This window comes from Phyllostomus discolor, chromosome 6 (genome assembly GCF_004126475.2).
Source record: "Phyllostomus discolor isolate MPI-MPIP mPhyDis1 chromosome 6, mPhyDis1.pri.v3, whole genome shotgun sequence".
Lineage (NCBI taxonomy): Eukaryota > Metazoa > Chordata > Mammalia > Chiroptera > Phyllostomidae > Phyllostomus > Phyllostomus discolor.
The window spans coordinates 164,101,786-164,120,358 of record NC_040908.2 but is presented as its reverse complement, the minus strand read 5'-3'; the positions used below and the strand labels follow the sequence as shown (position 1 = coordinate 164,120,358).

The 18,573-nt window shown below is 62.1% G+C and overlaps 1 protein-coding gene across 1 annotated transcript; it reads left to right on the top strand.

Moving 5' to 3' along the window:
* The first annotated feature begins 5,335 nt into the window (after window positions 1-5,335).
* CHRM1 (cholinergic receptor muscarinic 1) lies at window positions 5,336-17,546 on the top strand. Its single transcript, XM_028517499.2, has 3 exons — window positions 5,336-5,917; window positions 6,378-6,470; window positions 15,008-17,546. The coding sequence occupies exon 3, from the start codon at window positions 15,092-15,094 to the stop codon at window positions 16,472-16,474; it is 1,383 nt and encodes a 460-aa protein (XP_028373300.1). The 5' UTR covers window positions 5,336-5,917; window positions 6,378-6,470; window positions 15,008-15,091; the 3' UTR covers window positions 16,475-17,546.
* The last annotated feature ends 1,027 nt before the right edge of the window (window positions 17,547-18,573 follow it).

The following is an 18,573-nucleotide window of genomic DNA, read 5'->3' as shown; positions in this document are numbered from 1 at the left end:
GAAGCTCCGCAGGCCTTTCGGACAGGGGCCAAAGCCGCGATCTGGCGTCAACGGGCCTGGCTCTGGCGCCTCCTAGCGGCGCGACCGTGGACAGTCTACTGAACCTCTCAGGACCCTAATCTCTTCTTCTATAAACTGGGGATAGTAATCCTCCCTCCTTCGACGGATTATTACAAAAAATAAGTTAATTAAAACATGTTGCCAGCACGTAGTCGAGGCTGCGCGGTGGTTAAAGAAGGGAGACAGCAAACACCAAGCCAATTCCCAGGACACTCCTCCCTCTCATAACCGACCCAGGGGGCTCTCAGCTAGTTAGGCTCCAACCCGGAGAGGGGGCCGAGGGGCAAGATCCTCAAACTGTGAAAGAGTCAAGAGGGCCGGCCCTAACCTCTCTGGGCCTCCGTTTCCTATCTGTGAAATGGGTGCCACCGCTGTGCCTACATCATGAGCTGTTACGAGGATTGAACGAGGAAGCGCACGCGCCATCCTTTACCCACCCCTGCCAAAGAAAGACCTGCACTGCAAGGCACTATAAGGCGTGAGGGAGGAACATGTAGTATTATTCTTTTTTTATTTTATTTATTTTTAGAGAGAAAGGAAGGCATGTGTCTGACTGGGAATCGAACTGCCAACCCTTTGGTTCGCAGCCCGTGCTCAATCCACTGAGCTACATCAGGCCGTTACAGTATAATGACACTCCAGGCCTGGAGTATTATTCTTGTATCTGCGAAGGAAAATGGGCGCTCCGCACCAGCACACCCCAGGCCCGGGCACCTGGCCCCCAGCCGCGCTCCTCTGGGCGCGGAGCTGGGCGGCCGCTAGGGGGCAGCACGGCGGCGGCAGGCGCCGAGTGCGGTAGGTACCGCTGGGACGTCCGCGAACTGCCCCGCGCACGACCGCGAGCAAAGGCTCGGATGTTCCCGACCTGGCAGCCGGGAAGGGTGAGGGCCAGCCCCCTGGCCACCCACGGACTGGCTGCGCCTCGCCGGGGCGAGGGTCTCGCCGAGAGGTGTCTGGAGGAGACACCGGGTTTAGGCTCCGCCCGCCCGGCCCGGTCCCACTGTTCGCCATCCTGGGCTCGCAGCTTCAGTCTCACCTCGGTGGGGGCTCGAGGACAAGGCGCACCCGCCCGCGGGAGTCGGGGGGAGGAAGGTTACGAGGACAGGAAGCAAACTGAGCAGGTCTGGAGTCAGGGGACCCCGAAATCGAGCCTGCCTGCCCGGGGCTCTCCCTGGGCGCGCAGACTCAGATATGGAGCTAGAGGACTGTGGGGGCAGCCTCAGGGCCCGGCCCGAAGTTCCCTCGCGAAGCGCCTTCCACCGCTGGGGCTTCCCTGCAGCAGCCTCTCGTTGGGCCTAGGGCTGGGCCTGGGCGCGTACTCTACGTGGCGGAAAACTGGGGGACCCGATGTCCAGTGACCCAAGCGAAACAAAGTCGACGCCGTTACCCAGACTTTTCGGGCTGTTCTTGGCTGTAGAGGTGTGAGCGAGAAGCACCTGCCGCCAGAGCACAGAAGAAAGCGACCCTTCCCCACTCCCGGTCGCTGGTCCACGGTGCGTCCAACTCCTAGGCGGCAGGCGACCTGGACTCCGAGGCCCCGCCGCCTTAGACCGGACAGAAGACGCTCAGGGACTCCCTGTGGGCACGCAGCTCTGCGTTGAGGCCGGTCCCAGCGTCCGAGATGGGACTGAGCGTTCACCACCCCCGCCCCATCTGGGCGCCGCGAAACTCAGCAGAGTTGCCCGTCCCGGCTGTAAGAATCCCGGAGCGCTCCGCCCCGGGCCAGGCCAGGCCGAGCGAGACGCCAGGCTCCGGGCCTCCCTAAACCCCACTTTCTTCAGGGTGGGGGAGGGGCTGCTTCTGGGCCCTCCCCCTTCCCCCAGTCTCCCAGCCCAGAGCCATCAGGGAGGTAGAGCGCCCGGTACGTGGAGAGGGAAGGTTTCCACGAGGCCTTGATTTCTGAACCACATTCAGGAAATCCAATTTCCTGTCCCAGGATGATGCTTTAGTTGTAGCCACTTTCGCCGCTGCTCTCCGGCGGTGGGAACGCCAGCAGCCCTGACTAGGCCGCCTGCATCCACAGCCCCAACCCCATAGGATTTTAGCATTCTTTTAAATCCGGGAGTTGGTCTCTCTCTCTCTCGGGACCCCCGCCGTCGGAGTGGGGAGGAGGAGCGAGGCTGGGGGCCTAAAGCGATGGGGGAAAGGCAAGCAAGGAGGGGCGCCCTCTGGACAACCAGCTGCCTCCTTCCCTGGCTCTCAGTGGAGGTCATCTGGACCGCAGGTGAGGACACCAAACTACGCCCCTCCCCACGGCACGGAGGACCAACCAGCGCGGCTTCGCAGGTCTGGTGGGGGCGAGGAAGATCGCCCACCTCGGCCTCCGTCTCCCAGGACTGAAGCAGCAGCAGCACTGAGAAGCGGCGCGATTATCCGGGCTTGACCCGGGGACGTGGGCGCAAGCAGAGAGTGAGCGTTTGAACTGAGGGGCTGCGAGCTCACAGCATGCCAGTGCGCCCACCCCTTCCTTCACCCTTTCGCGGCCTTCAGCCAGAGCCCCGCTTTAAAAGTGCTGTTCCAGGGGTCTCGGCCGTCCTGGGACTGCAGGCTGGACCCCAGCGCCAGGGTGGCGTCAGGCTCACCCACCGTTCCCTGTGGGGAGCCCCGGATGCGCGCTGTGAAAGTACTCATCTGTAAAATGGGAATAATGATGATAATAATAATAATACTACCTCCCTCAGAGAGTTGTAGTGAGAAACAAACCAGTTCATGAATTTAGAGTGTTTTCGCAGCGCCTGGCCCATAGTTAAGTGGTCAGTGCGAGCTATAAATAACAATAATGGCTTTCTCTTGCAGCAAACGCCTGCCCGGGCCACGTTTCACATGCAAAACTAATCAGCCAACAGCGCCGTCAGAAAGATGTCTCTAACTCCCACGACACTGACGGAGAAACTGACGAAGAAACTGAGACCTAGACACCTAGAGAGGGCCACCACCTTGCTCAGGGCGGCTCAGCTGGGAAGCGATAGCACCGGGTTCCCACCCAGGGCAGCTTCTCCCCAGCCCGTCCACGGCGTCCACGGCGAGGAGGCTGCGAGAGGGGCCCAGCCGCGCAGGGACGACCCCGCGCTCCCTCAGCGGCCTGGAGGGGTGAATCCCTCGCCGAGTGACCAAAAATAGCAACCGGTAGGCTCAGAGACCCAGGTGTGCCGCCCCAACGCGGTCCCACTGGGCCAGACAAGACAGAACTGGCTGAGGTCAGACCGGGCAGCTGTCCGGCGGCTGGGGGGGGTCGCGCGGTGGGGGCGGGGAACGGACCCCCACGTGCGCCTCCTGCCGCTGTTTTGCGAAGCCCTTTGTCGCGAGCAGCCGCGTTCGTGCCGCACTCGGCGGCTTAAAATAAAGACAATGTTCCCAGCCTCCCTGTGGCTAAATCGGGCGCGGGCGCGGGGGCGGTGAGAGAGCTGGGTGGGAGCGCTGCTCCGGGTCCTACCTCCCTTCTCCCTTCCTACCTCAGTTTCCCCATCTGGTCCTGGGACCTAGCCACGGAGGCCTGGGCAGAGCAGTCATGGGGTGGGGTGGGGTGGGGTGGGGTGGGGCGGGGAGGGAGGACATGGGGCGCGTTATTGCCCTGCCTCCGTGGGCCTCACCGCCTTGAAGAGGAAATCGCTTGGGACAGAGCGGGGCACTCCGGGGAGGCAGGGGGAAGCTGGACACCCTCCTCTCCCGCCTACAAAATAAGTGTTTTTATTTCGACAGGGACGTGTGCAGAGGCGGTGGGAGAAGAGAAAAGGGAGACCAAGGAGACTGGGGGGAGGGGGCAAACAAGAGAAAGCCTGATTCAGACTCGGAAATGGATGTTGAGCTTGGAGGCCTAACACCCCCACACTCGGCCACGTGTGCGCGCACAAGTGTCCGCAGCCCCACCGCGCCCTGGAGCCGCAGCCACACACCAGGACCGCCCAGCAGGGGGCAGTCCGAGTCCGAGCCCAGGGGCAGGGACTGGCCAAGTTCCAACCCACCCCTGACCCGCTGGCTGATCAGGGAAGGGAGCGGGTGCTCCGATGCCTCTCCGAGCGGCACTATCTCCTCGACCCCAGTGGGGGCGGTGGACTGGGTGCTTGCTCTAGCCTCCGCCGCCTTTGAGAAGCGAGGCCGCCCCCACATGCACTCGCCACATGCGCCTCCCATGGCTGCTGGCCAAGCCCCAGGAACTCCAGTTCCGCTCCACCTGGTTCCACTGGCGACTGGGCTCCAGCCCCAGGTTACCGGCAGGCATGCTCGGTAGCGGGAAAGTGGTGGGACAGGTCCCAAGCCCTGACGACTCCAGAGCCCTGAGCCCAGAGCCAAGGGACCTTCATCAAACACTCGCCCACCACAGATTAGTCATGCTTCTGCTCTTTGGTTTCCTCATCCACACAATGGGGACAATAGATGACCCTGCTCCTGCCTTCCCCCCAGGGCTGCAGCACGGCCCAGTGGGGCAGAGCCCACCGCAGCCCGGCCATAGTAGCTGCCCCTCTCTCCTTCGTGGTTGGCTCCCCAGGAGGCCTCCAGGGCCAGGTGAGAGCAGTGCTGGACCCAAGTCTCTATGGCAAAGGGCCCCCCGGGGGTTCTGTCTCTGAGGAAACTCAACACAGAAATCCAAACTGGGGGGCCGGGGGGAGGGTGCTGGCCAGGCGGTGGGGCTGAGGTGAGGAGGAAGGGCAGGGTTGTCACTTCCCAGGTGCACACCTGTGAGCCCCGTGTGGGCGTCAGGGGAGACGGTTTGACAAGCTGGGAGGAGAGCTGTCTGTCTGTCTGTCTCCCAAGTGGAAGCTGGGGGTGGAGCCGGCAGGGAGATGGAGGCTGCCTCGCTTGTCAGAATTAACAAGCCCCACCGCGCGGCGGCACTCAGACACACACCAAACGCAGACATGCGTGCACACACGCATCCTGGCTTCAGACCAACAGGTTGACACCTGTATTTGCAAAGGCTGCGCGGTGGCGTGCGTCCTCGGGGGCACACATGTGCGGGGCACTCAGCGTCGCGTGGAGCAGGCACACAGCCCCCCCCCCCCACACCCATCCCCGAAAACCAGACGCCTGTGCGCCCTCACACCGGGCTGTGCAGCGGGGACAAACACAGAAGCACACAGCCCGGCACGCGGGCACGTCCACTCGGCCCCGGGGCGGGCGCGCCAGCCCTCTGGGTCTGTTCCAAGTCGGAGCCTCTCACGTGAGGCTCAATGTGTCATTTCCAAACAGAAGGAACCTGGCTCCTTCGCAGCAGGGAGAAGAACAGGGTGTGGGGCTGGGTGGGTGGGAGGGTGGGTGGGCGTGTGGGCATGTGGGGGGCAGGGGCAGAGCGTGTGTGAGGGAAGGAGGCATGTGAGCCCCGGGGAGCATGTGTCGGCCACGGTGCGCTCGGGCTGGGGGCTCCGAGGTGGGGTGGGGGAAGGAGCCCGAGGAAACAGAGTGTGCTTTTGTGAGGGTGTGTGTGCGCGCCGCTGAGTCTGTGTGCAGTGGGCGTGGGTGTTTGTCTCCCTGTATCCGCCTTCTCTCGCTCTGGACTTTTAGCCTTCCTGGGCTCATCTACCTCATGGCCGGCCCCCTCCCTCCCGGAGCTCAAGTTGGGGGCCCTGGTGGAGGAGGGGGGCATGCTCCAGGACCTGGTCCAACCCCAGACGTTGCCTGAGGCTTCCCTCCAGCTCCCCTCCCTTCCTTTTCTCCCTCCCTCTCTTTCCCGTCCTCCCTCCCCCCCCCCAGGCTGGCGTGCCAGGGGGTGGGACATGCCAATCACTGGCTGTGCCTCTCCGGCTGCCAGCACAGGACGCAGCTACCCCCCGGGAGCCAGGTGTTTGGGTCCCTGGAGCCACCGCCGGCCCCCAGGACGCAGTGGGGTGGAGGACCCTACAGACCCCTCTCCGGCCCCATGGTGAGTACATTTGGAAGGGTTTGGGAGGGGCTCCACCGAGGTGGGGGCTGGAGAAGCCGGGTCCTGGGATCAGGGCAGGGACCGGACTACCAGGAAATGAGGATGGACCCCCAAGAGAAGAGGGGGCTGGGGAGGGGGCTGGAGGCGGAGGGGGCTCCACAGCGTCGGACCCTGGCTGCTCCAAACACCCTATCCCCTGGCTGTGTGTGGATACACCTGATGGGTTGTTTTTTTTTGGGGGGGGGTCAACTGGCAGAGGAGATGGAGACCCCCTTAGGAAACTGGACCGGGAGCCCAGCAGGGATCGGGCCGCCACGCAGCAGGTGCAGCCCCTGGAACCCCAGGGACGGAGTGGGAAGGGTAGGGGGCCAGCAGGCAGCGCTTGCCGTCTCGCGTCCTGGGGGAGGTTGACCCCCACAATTGGGGTGCCAGTCCCAGAACCCCTCCTCTCCTCCCTCAGGGAATTCTGAATCCCACCACCCCCATCCACCTTCAGCCCCCCCAAGATGGACTGAACCAGGCTGCTGGCCAGATGGACAAGCTGGATGCCAAGGTGGGTGTTGGGCCAGAAGCCAGCAGGAGAATGGGCCAAGAGCCCCAGGGCTCTCTGGGGACAAACGGCACATGGACGGCCACACTTGTCCAGGAACATGGTGCCAACATGTGCAGGGGCCCAGAGGGTACGCCCTATGTTCTCAGTACCCTGGACTGCCCCGGGGCAGGTCTCAGTCCTAAGGCACCAATGCCGGGTACCCCCAGGCTCCGAGGTGCAGGAACAGGCTGGGAGCCTCAAGCCCCGATCCTTGCAGAGTTGCCCATTCCTGGGCTGGCAGCTGGGGAGGGCTGGTCAGCTGTCACCGGGTCCTCCAGACCGTGCTGCTCAGGTGTGATCGGTGCCGGTGGACAGGGGTGCACTCCTTCCCACAAAATGCACCTGCAGCTCCACCCTGACTGACCCGGCCCCTGGCCAGCTGGCCGGAAGGAGTCAGAGTGTCGCCTGCACCCGGACGGTCTCCTGTCCCGGGGTCATCAGCAGCTCACCGAGCTCTGAGCAGAGAGCTAGTTCTCCGCCCCCTGGCCTCGGCCACTGGGCAGGCCGCGATCACCAGTGTGATAGCGAAGGCTCGGGGAAGGTGGCGAGACGGGGCTGCCAGAGACACGACTCGTGGCTCCGGGGTTGGGCCCGGAGGTCTGAGAGCTGAGCCCAAAGCCGAAAGAGGGGTTAGGCAGAGGTCACGTCACACCCAGAAAGGAACCTCCCCATCAATCAGGTGGAGAGACCGAGGCTGAAACGGGGAAAGGGACATGCTCGTGGTCCCAGAAGGGATGATTGGGGGTCCAGGTGGGGCTCGGACCCCATTCTCTTCGCCCTCAGGGCAGCACGCCCACCTGCCTGAGCAGGACGGCAGGGCTGGGGAGTGCCGAGCCCTGGGAGGCAGGGGCTCGGGCTCCGGCGGGTGGCAGGTGGGGAGAGGTGGGTGACTATCTCACTGGGTTTCTGCTCTGCTGTGATGCCATGGTGATGCCTAGAAGGATGGGGGAGGGAGGGAGAGAGAAGAAAGGAAGTGGGGATGCGAGCTCAGGAGGGAAGAGCAGGGGGCGTGCGGAGAGGGGCAGGAGGGCGCAGCACTTCTGACGCAGCCCGGAGCGCGTGGTCCCGGGCCCAGCCTGCTCACCGCCCGGCTACCTGGCATGGTCTGGCTGAAGCGAGGCCACCTGTGAAAGTCCACCCACAGTGAGGACATGTGGCCGTGGAGCTGGGGGTGGGCTCCTCTTCTGGTTCAGTCGTGCATTTGTGAGCATTTAACTCATAGCTGCTCCCCCACCCCACGGACCCTACCCCCCAGGGCTGGATGGTGCTTCCCAGGGAGACTGTTGAGCCTGAAAATGCAATACATCGTATCTGCCTGCCCCCTGGAGTCCAAGGCCAGGCATCAGAGGTGGAAGCCTGGTGTACCTTTAATGGGTCTAGAGCCACCTTCAGAGAACAGTTAAGCCAGGGGGAGAAAGCCCCCTCTGCCCGCCTGGCCCCAGCAGAAGGGACAGGTCCCTGCCCGTGTGAGGTCCCAGCTGCCCGGCCGCACAGCCCCCACCTTTACCTCCGTCTCCCCAGTATTGCCCATTCCTTCTAGCCTGGGTTCTGCAGGCCCCTGGGCCCAGAATCACAAGATGGCTTCACTCCTCCTCCTCCTCCTCCTTGAATCTTTCGCCAGCACCACCTCATGCTCTGCCTCCCCTTCTCCACGCCTCGGCCAGTGGTCAGAGTCCCGAGACCCCAGTGTTCAGGAACCCCACTGCCAGCCATCTCTCCCGGCCTCCCCCCACCCCACCCAGGGCTCCCTCCCCTCCTCTTGCCTCTCACCATCCAGAGCCACAGCCCCGGGGGATCTGTCCAGGGCGCTGGCGGTCAATAGTCTGGCCTGCCCTGCCAGAGGCTCTGACCTCATCCCTTAACTGTTTGAGTCCAGGGTGACTGACTTCTTCCTCCCCTGCACCGGCAGCCGCCTCCCCGCCTGTCTTATGCCCTCGCTCCCCCCAAGACGTCAGGAGAAGCAGGGTTTCCTTTGTCCGTTCCCGGTCCCCAGAAGACAATGCCGGGGGTTGTTCCCCTGGGCTCGTAAGCCAGGCAGGGCCTCACCCCAGGCGCAGGGACCTGGCAGGTGAGGAACGAGGAAGGGAGAGAGGAACAGAGGGACTGTGCTCTGGAGCTGGTCCCGACGACCCCTGTGGGCAGCGGGCTCATCCTCATGCCCCTGGGCCAGAAGCCAAGCAGGACGAGTCCACAGATACAGTCGTGCATTTATCCCCCGAACCTTTACTGAGCAGCTACTGTGTGCCGGGCCCTGGGCTGAAGCAGTGCCTGGGGCAGGCGCAGCCCCCACCCTGCCTCTCAGAGAGCCACCGCGAGGCCTCCCCCTCCCACCGCGCTGTCACCATGCATCACACGGACAGACGGCAGGCCCCGTCACGCACACGCAAGCCAGGTCCTGAAGGAAGGGCTCACTCCTCCCAGTTGGCTGACTTGACACACGAGAGTTTGGTCAGGCTTGGTCAGGTGGACGGGGGGCTGTTGAGCCCTCCCCACCCCCACAAGAGCAGTTTAGGGTGGGGGGATCCGAGAGGCTCGTCTCAGAGACAGGCTGCCTGGGTCCGAATCCTGGTGGCGTCGCTGATGAACTCAAGGCAAGGTCCTCAGAGGCTTAGAGACCCTTGAGCAAACTGCCCCTTTGGCAAATTGAGGGTAATAGAACCTACTTGGCAAGGAATTATAATGGGTCAGTTAAATGATGTGTATAATGCGGCCGTGGCCAGGTGGCTCAGTGGGTTGGAGCGTCGTCCTGTACACCCAAAGTCTGAAGGTTCGGTGCCCAGTCGGGGCACATAGGGGAGGCAACTGGCCAGTGTCTGTCTGTCTGTCTGGTCTGTCTGTTTCTCTCTCTCTCTCCCCCCCCTTCCCTCCCTCCCTTCCTCTTTCTATAAAAGCAATAAAACATATTCTTGCATAAGCATTAAAAATAATAATGTATATAATGCTTACAGCCATGTCCGGTACATTGTAAGCAGTCAGTAAATACCACTGGCTATGATAATAATGTTATTAACCCCGGCCAGGTAGCTCTCAGTTGGTTAGAGCATCATTCCAATAAGCCAAGGTTGTGAGTTCAAGTCCCAGCCAGGGCAGCTGCCATACAAGAGCCAACCAATGAACGCGTAAATAAGTAGAACAACAAATCAATGTTTCTCTCTCCCCCCTTTCTAAAATCAATAACATAATATTAATATCAGTCATTAAAAGCTCCCCAAAACTTTCATCAGGAGGCCATTGTCCTGGAGAGAAAAGCCCTTCCCTGTTTCCTTGCCACCTTCCTGTACCCCAGAACTGACACCCTCAGAGGATGAGTCGCGGTCCATCCCCACAAAGTGACAGACTCCCCCCCCCCTCCCCGAGCACTTCTTGTTCTTATGCAGTGGAGCACACGCCCTCACCCACAGACACGCACCCCCTAGAGAGCCGTCCAGCGAGACAAGGGTAGGGACGGGGCCTAAAGCTGGGCAGAGGCAGGGCCAAGGACTCCCTGGGGGAGTCTGAGCCCCGGCCCCTGCACCCACTCTCCCCCCGTGGATGCTGCCCAGAATACGCCAGGCAAACAGCCTCCAGCCTCCCTTTCACTTTCAACCTGGTGACTGACTCCAAGCCCCTCCTTTTCGGAAATCCTGGGGCTGCCGAACCCTGGCACCCCAACTCTCCCTCTCCGCCCAGAGCGTCAACCCCCAGCGCAGCCAGCTGCAGTCATAGGAAGCCCCGTCCTCTCCCGTCCTCACCCGGCCACCCCTTGGCCACCTTGAACAGGCAGAGGACCGCCCCCAGCCCAGGGTCACAGAGACGTGCCCAGGGCCATGCAGCAGAGACCAGAGCAGAAACCTCCTGAGCAAATCACGGCCCCAGAGAGGTTTGGGGGAGGACCTGCTTGCTCCTGATGGAGGAGGAAAGGCAGGGTCTTTGACAGCTGCCCTGAGTGGCGTCCCAGGACCTCAGAAGCTGCAGGGACGGCAAGAATCAGGGTCCAGTTCCCCAGAACCTCTACTCTTCTCCTGCCCCCCTTTACTTCAGATGGGAGGCCTTGGGCCGTGCAGCTCATAGGCCGGCCCGGTAGGAAGAACGCAGACCTCGGAGCCACAGGTCTGGGCAGAGTCCCAGCTCCCCTGCTTCCTGTGAGAGACCATCGGGGAGTCATTCAGCCGCGCCCCCAGGGTCTTCAGCTATAAAATGGAGCGTGGACAGCAGGGTGGGGGTTGCAAGATGCGGGGAAGCATAAGGGGACTAAATGGTCATGGAAAGAAATGCAATAAAAAAAATAAAACAAAAAGAGCTAAGAGCTCCCCTCCCCCATTGAGGGAAATTAGATTTTACCGTAAATTAAGGGAAATAATATCATACACCAAGTGCCTAGCATGGAGGAGGTGACTCATTCTGGTGTTTAGCAATTTAAAATGAGAAGGTTAGCCCTGGCCAGTGTGGCTCAGTTGGTTGGAGCGCTGTCCTGCAAACTGAAAGATTGAGGGTTCAGTCTCCGGTCAGGGTTCATAGGAGAGGCAACCAATCACTGTTTCTCGCTCACCTCCGTATTTCTCTTCCTCTCTCTACCCCTTCTTTCCCCTCTCTCTAAAACCAGTAAGCATGTCCTTGGGTGAGGATTTTTCTTTAAAGGCACCAGAGTTGATTTTATTTTATTTTTTAAGATTTATTTATTTTTAGAGAGGGAAGGGAGGGAGAAAGAGAGAGAGAGAAACATCAATGTGCAGTTGCTGGGGGCCGTGGCCTGCAACCCAGGCATGTGCCCTGACTGGGAATTGAACCTGCGATGCCTGGTTCGCAGCCCGTGTTCAATCCACTGAGCTACGCCAGCCAGGGCAGGATATTTTTTTTTAAATGAGGAAGTTGGAAGGGGCTTCCAGCCTCCTCACTTCCAAGAACCCCTTCTTCTCTCAGGTCCCCCCTTCCGAAGCCTTTTTTTTTTTTTAATTCATCGAAGCCTTAGCTAGTTTCCAGCGAGAGCCTGGCAGCGGTCACGATGGGCAGCGGCTGCCGCGTTCCCACCGCGAGGTCACTCGCGGCCTGGCTGAGAGCACACATGAGCTGACGGCTTCTGTGGCCTCAGCTCAGGGACTTGGGGCCTTCCTGTTCAGCATCTTGAGATGTTAGTTGCCGGGTCCTGTAAAATCTTAGAAGACGCCAGGCGGGTGCAGCGGCCCCACCGTAGAGAGGAGCAGCTCGGGGACCAGAGAGGGGCCGTGGTCTGAGAGCAAAGGGCCAGGGCCAGGGGGTGGGGCGGCGCATCAGAATGCTGAGTCGGGGATAATACCCGGGGCTTTTCCCTGAGCGTCATTTCAGAGCCAGGTGCATCGGATAATGTTGTTCCCGTCAGCTGGGGGGCGCAGGGCAGCTGGGACGGGGAGGGTTAAGTGATGGCTGATGTCCGCACAGCCAGGAAGGGCAGCGCTGGGACTGGGGCTCGGAGCCAGGGCCGCCTGCGGTCCACAGTGCTGGAGGCCGGGCAGGCGGGCAGGCAGAGTGCGTGAGGCGCTCACCTCTGAGTAAAATTCAAGATAAACACTATAATAATGTAACAGTTTCAGACCTCCAGCGGCAAACTACAGCCCACGGTTGGGTGGGCCGCCCGTCTGCTTTTGTAACTCAAGTCTCCTTAGCACCGGGGCCAGGATTGGGGCGAGGCCGGACAGGGGTGTTTGTGTGAGTGCGGGGTGGGGGCCTGTCTTCGTGTGAAATTTTGTTATGGGTGTTTTGCCTTAATTTCCACTTTCAAGGATTACATTGCACTGTTATTTTTTTGATGGCTGGAGTCTGGGGGCACCTCCTTAAATTCTGCACCCAAGGCAAGTGCCTTCCTCGCCTGACCCCTGTCCCAGCCCTGCGGTGGCAGGAGGGCTGGGTGCGGTGGCCCACGGAGTGCTGGGCTCCGCAGGGAAGGAGGCCCCTGCGGCTGCGAAGGAGCAGGGCCAGCAGGCTCCTCTCCGAAAAAAGCCTTTTCACGGTTTGGCCCAGGTTGCCGCTGGGGGCGGCAGAGCTGCCTAGAGGCCCCCCCCCACCCAGGGAGCTGGGGGTTGGGCAGCACCCAATCTAGGAGCCAGGACACCTGGAGTGACATGACTCCCGCTTCCCCCTTTCCTCTGGGCCTCGGTTGTTCCAGTTGTGCAATGGGCGTCAAACAGCACTGGGTGCAGATCAGAGGGACCAGAGGTGAGCGGGGCACCCTGCCCCGCAGCCTCGCCAGGAAGCCCCATCAGGGCCATCCCATCCCAGCCTCCCCGCCCCCCAGCACCTGGCTTTGGCTAAGGAAGGAGGATGCGACAAAACTCAGGAAGCCCAGTAAATAACGCCGTAGTGTGATACTTGAACAATTCAAACTGGCAAACTCTGGCCCCCAGGGCCAACCACCAGTTTTTATAGAGCGTCACTGGCACGAACGGCTTGGGCTCAGACCCCGCTTCCTAGCTTACTCGTGTCTCTTGGGCAAATTCTTGCTTTTCTCAGCCTCAGTTTCTTCGTCTGTGAAATGGGGAGAAGAGCAGCGCCTTGGTCATAGGCTCCCCATTACCATCGCTGCAGCCAGGCGCAGGGGTGTCGTGAGCTGCGTCTGGCACGCAGCGAGTGCCACATCACAGCGACGATTGGTGCCTGCTGCCGCTCTCACGGTGTCAGGCGCTCCGAGGCAGCGGGGAGCCCTCGGGGCCCCACGCGCTGGGAGTCATGGGAGCCCCTGCGCCAGGGCTGTTCTGGGCGCTTCACGTCTATTGGCTGCTTTAAGCCTCGCCGCAGTTCCTTGACCTGTGAGCTAGGGACTCGTGCGCTCCCCGATTTTCAGTTGCGGCAACTGAGGCACAGAGCAGTTACATTGCCGGCGGAGATCGCGCACGCACCCGGGGGAGGGGCCTCCTGGACCCGGATGCAGACGGTGCGGCTCCAGAGTCTGGGTCCTTCCCCTAGGAGGTTAGGTGTGCCCCCGAGTGTGCAGACTGTCCTGGACACACGGGCAGCCACAGTCCTTCTTGCTCGTGGGTCACGCTGCGACCTCTCCATGCCGAGAGGTGCTCTCACATGCTCATAGCTCACCACGAGCCATGGAGAGACCTTTGGCCCCACACACTCTGGGTCACGTGCACTCTCCGCTGCCTCACCCCCAAGGTCACCTGTCCCACAGCCACCCTCCCACAGGCATGGCGCTCTAGTCTCTCTGTCACAGACCAGGTTTCCAGGAACACCAGGGCTTGGTGAGCCTTTGCCCAAAATCTCCCCCTTGGACTTTTTCCAACGATACAGCCCCTGAAACCACAGTCGCAGGTAGGAGGAGACCCCACTCTCCTCAATGGACAGGCAGATGCCTGAGGCCCAGCTCAGGAGAGGACCTGCCCAAACACAGCTGCGAGGCCGTGGCCGGGCTGGGCTGGGCTGGGGCTCCGCCTGCCTGGCCCGGAAGTCACTAAGAGTCCTTGCTCTTCCTTTTACCCACACTCAGTGCCTGGCTGGACTCCAGTTTTAAGAACAATCTGGGGGATCTTCCGTTCTTGCTGCCCCCCCACTCAGCTGGAGCCCGGGAACAGAGTGGGGAGACACAGGGGCCTCCCACACCCCATCTGGGGCCAGAGCCCGCGTAGCTGGGAGCTGAGTCCCCTACCCCCACTGCCTGCTTGTACTGCAGACCTCCTGCCACCAGGCACCTCCGGGCTCCGCACAGCCCTCCCTGCTGTCCTCACAGAGGCTCGGAGGCAGCTCCACCCACTGCCCTCCCCCCCCCTCTCTGTACCCCCAGCCCCCCCACACACACAGACACACATTCACCCCAAGCACCCCTCTGCTCTCGTCTCTTGCCCCTTCTCTTCTCTGGAGCCACGCCCCGCCTTCTCAGGTCTCCTTATTTGGTGGGATTATCCCCCTGGAGCTCCACGTGCTCAAAGGGAAGGGGAAGTGGGTTCTAATCCTCCTCCCCGCCGGGTGCCAGTGCCGCCGTGCCCAGGCCTCGCAGCCAGGGTTGCCTCAGTGAAGCGGGGCTCCTAAGAGACCTTCCCCCGGGAGATGTCCAACAGCGAGGTTTGGTAATTCAATGAGGTGCTTAGCTCTGCGTCTGGCGTGTAGTAACTGCTCAGTAAATGAGAGCTGTAATAAAATTGAGTGAAACGCTTTGAGAATTTGGCAGCGCTGTATACACAAAGCCCGTCTCCCAGCCCTGCCGTGTGACTTAGGCGAGGCAGGAATTAGTAGCAATTTCCCCCCGAGGAGAAAATCAAGGCTCAGAGTCTGAATGGTGAGGCTGGAACGAGGACTCGGATCTCTGGGTTCCGGAGCCGCCCCCACCCCCACGCTGCCGGCAAACCCATTCATGGCTGGGGACGTGCGTCGGAAATGACCGCGTGCAGACACCAGAGCAGGAAGGGACCAGCGGGTCAGGGAGGGAGACGCTGTCTGGCCTGCAGCTCCGGTGGGGCGGAGGCTGTGGTGTTCCCCGCACCCGCCCCTCCGGGCGGTGCAAGGTCTCCGGCGGCCCCACCGAAGCCCACGTCCTCTCTTTCCAGGTGATGACCTCCCCTTGAGGAAGCCCCCCGCCTCGTGTGACTAGAGCAGGGGGCTGCACCCTCAGCCCCACCCGGCCGGCCGCCATGAATACCTCGGCCCCGCCTGCTGTCAGCCCCAACATCACCGTCCTGGCGCCAGGGAAGGGGCCCTGGCAAGTGGCCTTCATTGGGATCACCACGGGCCTCCTGTCACTGGCCACGGTGACAGGCAACCTGCTGGTCCTCATCTCCTTCAAGGTCAACACGGAGCTCAAGACGGTCAACAACTACTTCCTGCTCAGCCTGGCCTGCGCCGACCTCATTATCGGCACCTTCTCCATGAACCTCTACACCACGTACCTGCTCATGGGCCACTGGGCCCTGGGCACGCTGGCCTGCGACCTCTGGCTGGCCCTGGACTACGTGGCCAGCAACGCCTCCGTCATGAACCTGCTGCTTATCAGCTTCGACCGCTACTTCTCCGTGACCCGACCCCTGAGCTACCGCGCTAAGCGCACACCCCGCCGGGCGGCCCTGATGATCGGCCTGGCCTGGATGGTGTCCTTCGTCCTCTGGGCCCCCGCCATCCTCTTCTGGCAGTACCTGGTGGGGGAGCGGACGGTGGGGGCCGGGCAGTGCTACATCCAGTTCCTCTCCCAGCCCATCATCACCTTCGGCACGGCCATGGCCGCCTTCTACCTCCCAGTCACGGTCATGTGCATACTCTACTGGCGCATCTACCGGGAGACCGAGAACCGGGCCCGCGAGCTGGCGGCTCTGCAGGGCTCCGAGACGGCAGGGAAGGGGGGCGGCAGCAGCAGCAGCTCGGAGCGGTCCCAGCCAGGGGCTGAGGGCTCAGCGGACACCCCCCCGGGGCGCTGCTGTCGCTGCTGCCGGGCCCCCCGGTTGCTGCAGGCCTACAGCTGGAAGGAGGAGGAGGAGGAGGACGAAGGCTCCATGGAGTCCCTCACGTCCTCCGAGGGCGAGGAGCCCGGCTCCGAGGTGGTGATCAAGATGCCCATGGTGGACCCGGAGGCGCAGGCCCCCCCCAAGCAGCCCCCGCGGAGCTCCCCGAACACCGTCAAGAGGCCGACGCGGAAGGGGCGCGAGAGAACGGGCAAGAGCCAGAAGCCCCGCGGGAAGGAGCAGCTGGCCAAGCGGAAGACCTTCTCGCTGGTCAAGGAGAAGAAGGCGGCGCGGACCCTGAGCGCCATCCTGCTGGCCTTCATCCTCACCTGGACGCCGTACAACATCGTGGTGCTGGTGTCCACGTTCTGCAAGGACTGCGTCCCCGAGACCCTGTGGGAGCTGGGCTACTGGCTCTGCTACGTCAACAGCACGGTCAACCCCATGTGCTACGCCCTGTGCAACAAGGCCTTCCGGGACACCTTCCGCCTGCTGCTGCTCTGCCGCTGGGACAAGCGGCGCTGGCGCAAGATCCCCAAGCGCCCTGGCTCCGTGCACCGCACCCCTTCCCGCCAGTGCTGACGGCCCCTCGCCCTCATCCCCTCCACCCCCGGCCCTGGGAGGGCCCAGAGCCCCGGAAACGGAAACGGCGCACGTGGGGCTGTGACCTCAGACCCCGGGCCCCGCTCAGGCCTCTCCAGGCTTCCCAGGCCCCGAGGTCACCTTCCAGGGGAGCCCAGAGAGACCCTGCCAACTTTCTGCACTTTGCTATTCCCAGGCAGGGAGCGAACCTGGGGAACTGGTTTTTCTGTTCCCTGCTGGGTGGGAATGGGCTCTTCACCAGGAAGAAGGCCCCGGAGGAGGATCTGGCCTTTGGATTCCTTGTTTGCTTTTAGGCAGGAAGTCTGTCAGGAGCCAGCAGGGCGGCCTGGGGAAAGAGGGTTTACCATTGCTGTTATCCTTGGCCCCCTGGATGGCCTGGATTGGGGTGGGATGGCGCCCCCTGGGGCCACAGCAAGGAACTGGCACCAAAGGTTGAGAGAAAAGCTTGGCTCAAAGGGACGAGCCCCTGGCTGGGGATCCCCTCCCCCCTCAGGCACAGCCCACTCAGCTGGGCCCTAGGCACACTCTCCAGGACTGTCCAGCCTCCCTACCAATGTCCTCAGAACATCCCTGTGTGGGTCACCCCCAAGGCAAATATCTAAGCCTCAGCAGGACAATGGCACCAGGGTACCAGCTTGGCTAGTCACACATCGAGCCTTGAGGCAGCAGCAGGACCAGGCCCCAGGTGTCCTGACTGTCCCACCATGTGGTTCCCCTGGAATGAGGGGCAGGGGCAGGGGCGCCCACTGTCCAGCCTCACACCTGTGTGCCCTGCCCGAGAGAAGCCCTCAGCCCCTCCCCGGCTCCCAGCCGCCACCTGGATAGGTTTGCCCCGTGCAGACCCTGCCAGGCCTCCTGCATGCCGCGTGCCTCTGGGCCGCCCCCCACAGGCCTGGCCGGGCCAACAGGTTCTGTCCTGCGAACTTCCCGGCCCCACCCGTGCATGGCCTCCCAGCCACCCTCACCTCCAGGCCCGGCCTGGCCCCCAGTATTCCTCCCTCCCACCCTCAGCAAGCGCTGAGTCTGTGAATAAAGCCACATAATCAGTGGATGCTAAGGATCCTTCCTCCCTGTGCTGGACCAAGGCCCTGGTCTTCGGCCAGGGCAGGATGGGGCAGAGAAGGCCCAAGCACCGTGGAATGTGGGTCACTGCCCTGACGGTGGCCCCAGGAGGGGCAGCACGGAGTGGTTGGATCTGCTGAAACCTGTGGGCCCCAGCATCCCAGTGCTCCCGGCTCAGGTGACAAGGGCTGCAATGGGTAGACCAGGCCACTGGAAAGGGAAAAGCTAAGCTAAATAAACTGCCCCTGCCCATGGGCCAGCATATGATCCATCAGCTTTGCCATCTGTGGCTCTTCTGGGGGCCCTGTCACACCCAGCGAGGACGAAACTGGTCCAAAGCCCCATTTGCAGATGGGGAGACTGAGGCCCAGTGGTCCAGGAGCACTGTCCAAGCTCACCCCACCAAGCAGCCCCCGGGCTTCGGGGCAACAGTGGTCCCCAAAGTGTGGCTGCCATCGGAGGCCCTCCAGACCACCCTTGCATAGGTCCCTCAAGTCACTGGAAGGACACATGGAACTCGGGCAAGCTCATGGCTATAGTTTATTGCAGTGAAAGGGTACAAATTCAAATCCGCAAAGGATAAGGCGCCGAGAGGAGGGTCCAGCAGAGAGCAGGTGCGAGCTTCAGTGGGGTCACGGGGGAGCACTGAATTCTCTCAGCAACACCGTGCGACGGCGTGCCCCAAGTGTCGCCAACCAGGAGAGCTCACCTGAGCCGCCGTGACATCCAGGGGTTTTACTGGAGGCTGCTCATGCAGGCGAGGCCGACCTCAGTGACTTAGTCTCTGGCCCCTCCAGGGGTTACACTGTGACCATGTGGCCCGGCACCCCCACTATAAATCACGTCGTCAGCACAGATGATCTGGCATGGCTTAGGGCCCCCAGGTCAGCAGGGGCCGTCTTGTCAGGCAGGATAGTCCAGGGCTTAGGAGCTGCCTCCCGGGGGCCAGGCAGGGCCAACCTCTCTCAGGAACGGGTAAGGTGTGGATAGCCCGGACCTACTCAGTGAGTCCTGCA

What these genes read in the sequence shown, in the direction of transcription:
- CHRM1 (XM_028517499.2), top strand. Translation starts at nt 15,092, where the DNA reads ATGAATACCTCGGCCCCGCCTGCTGTCAGCCCCAACATCACCGTCCTG.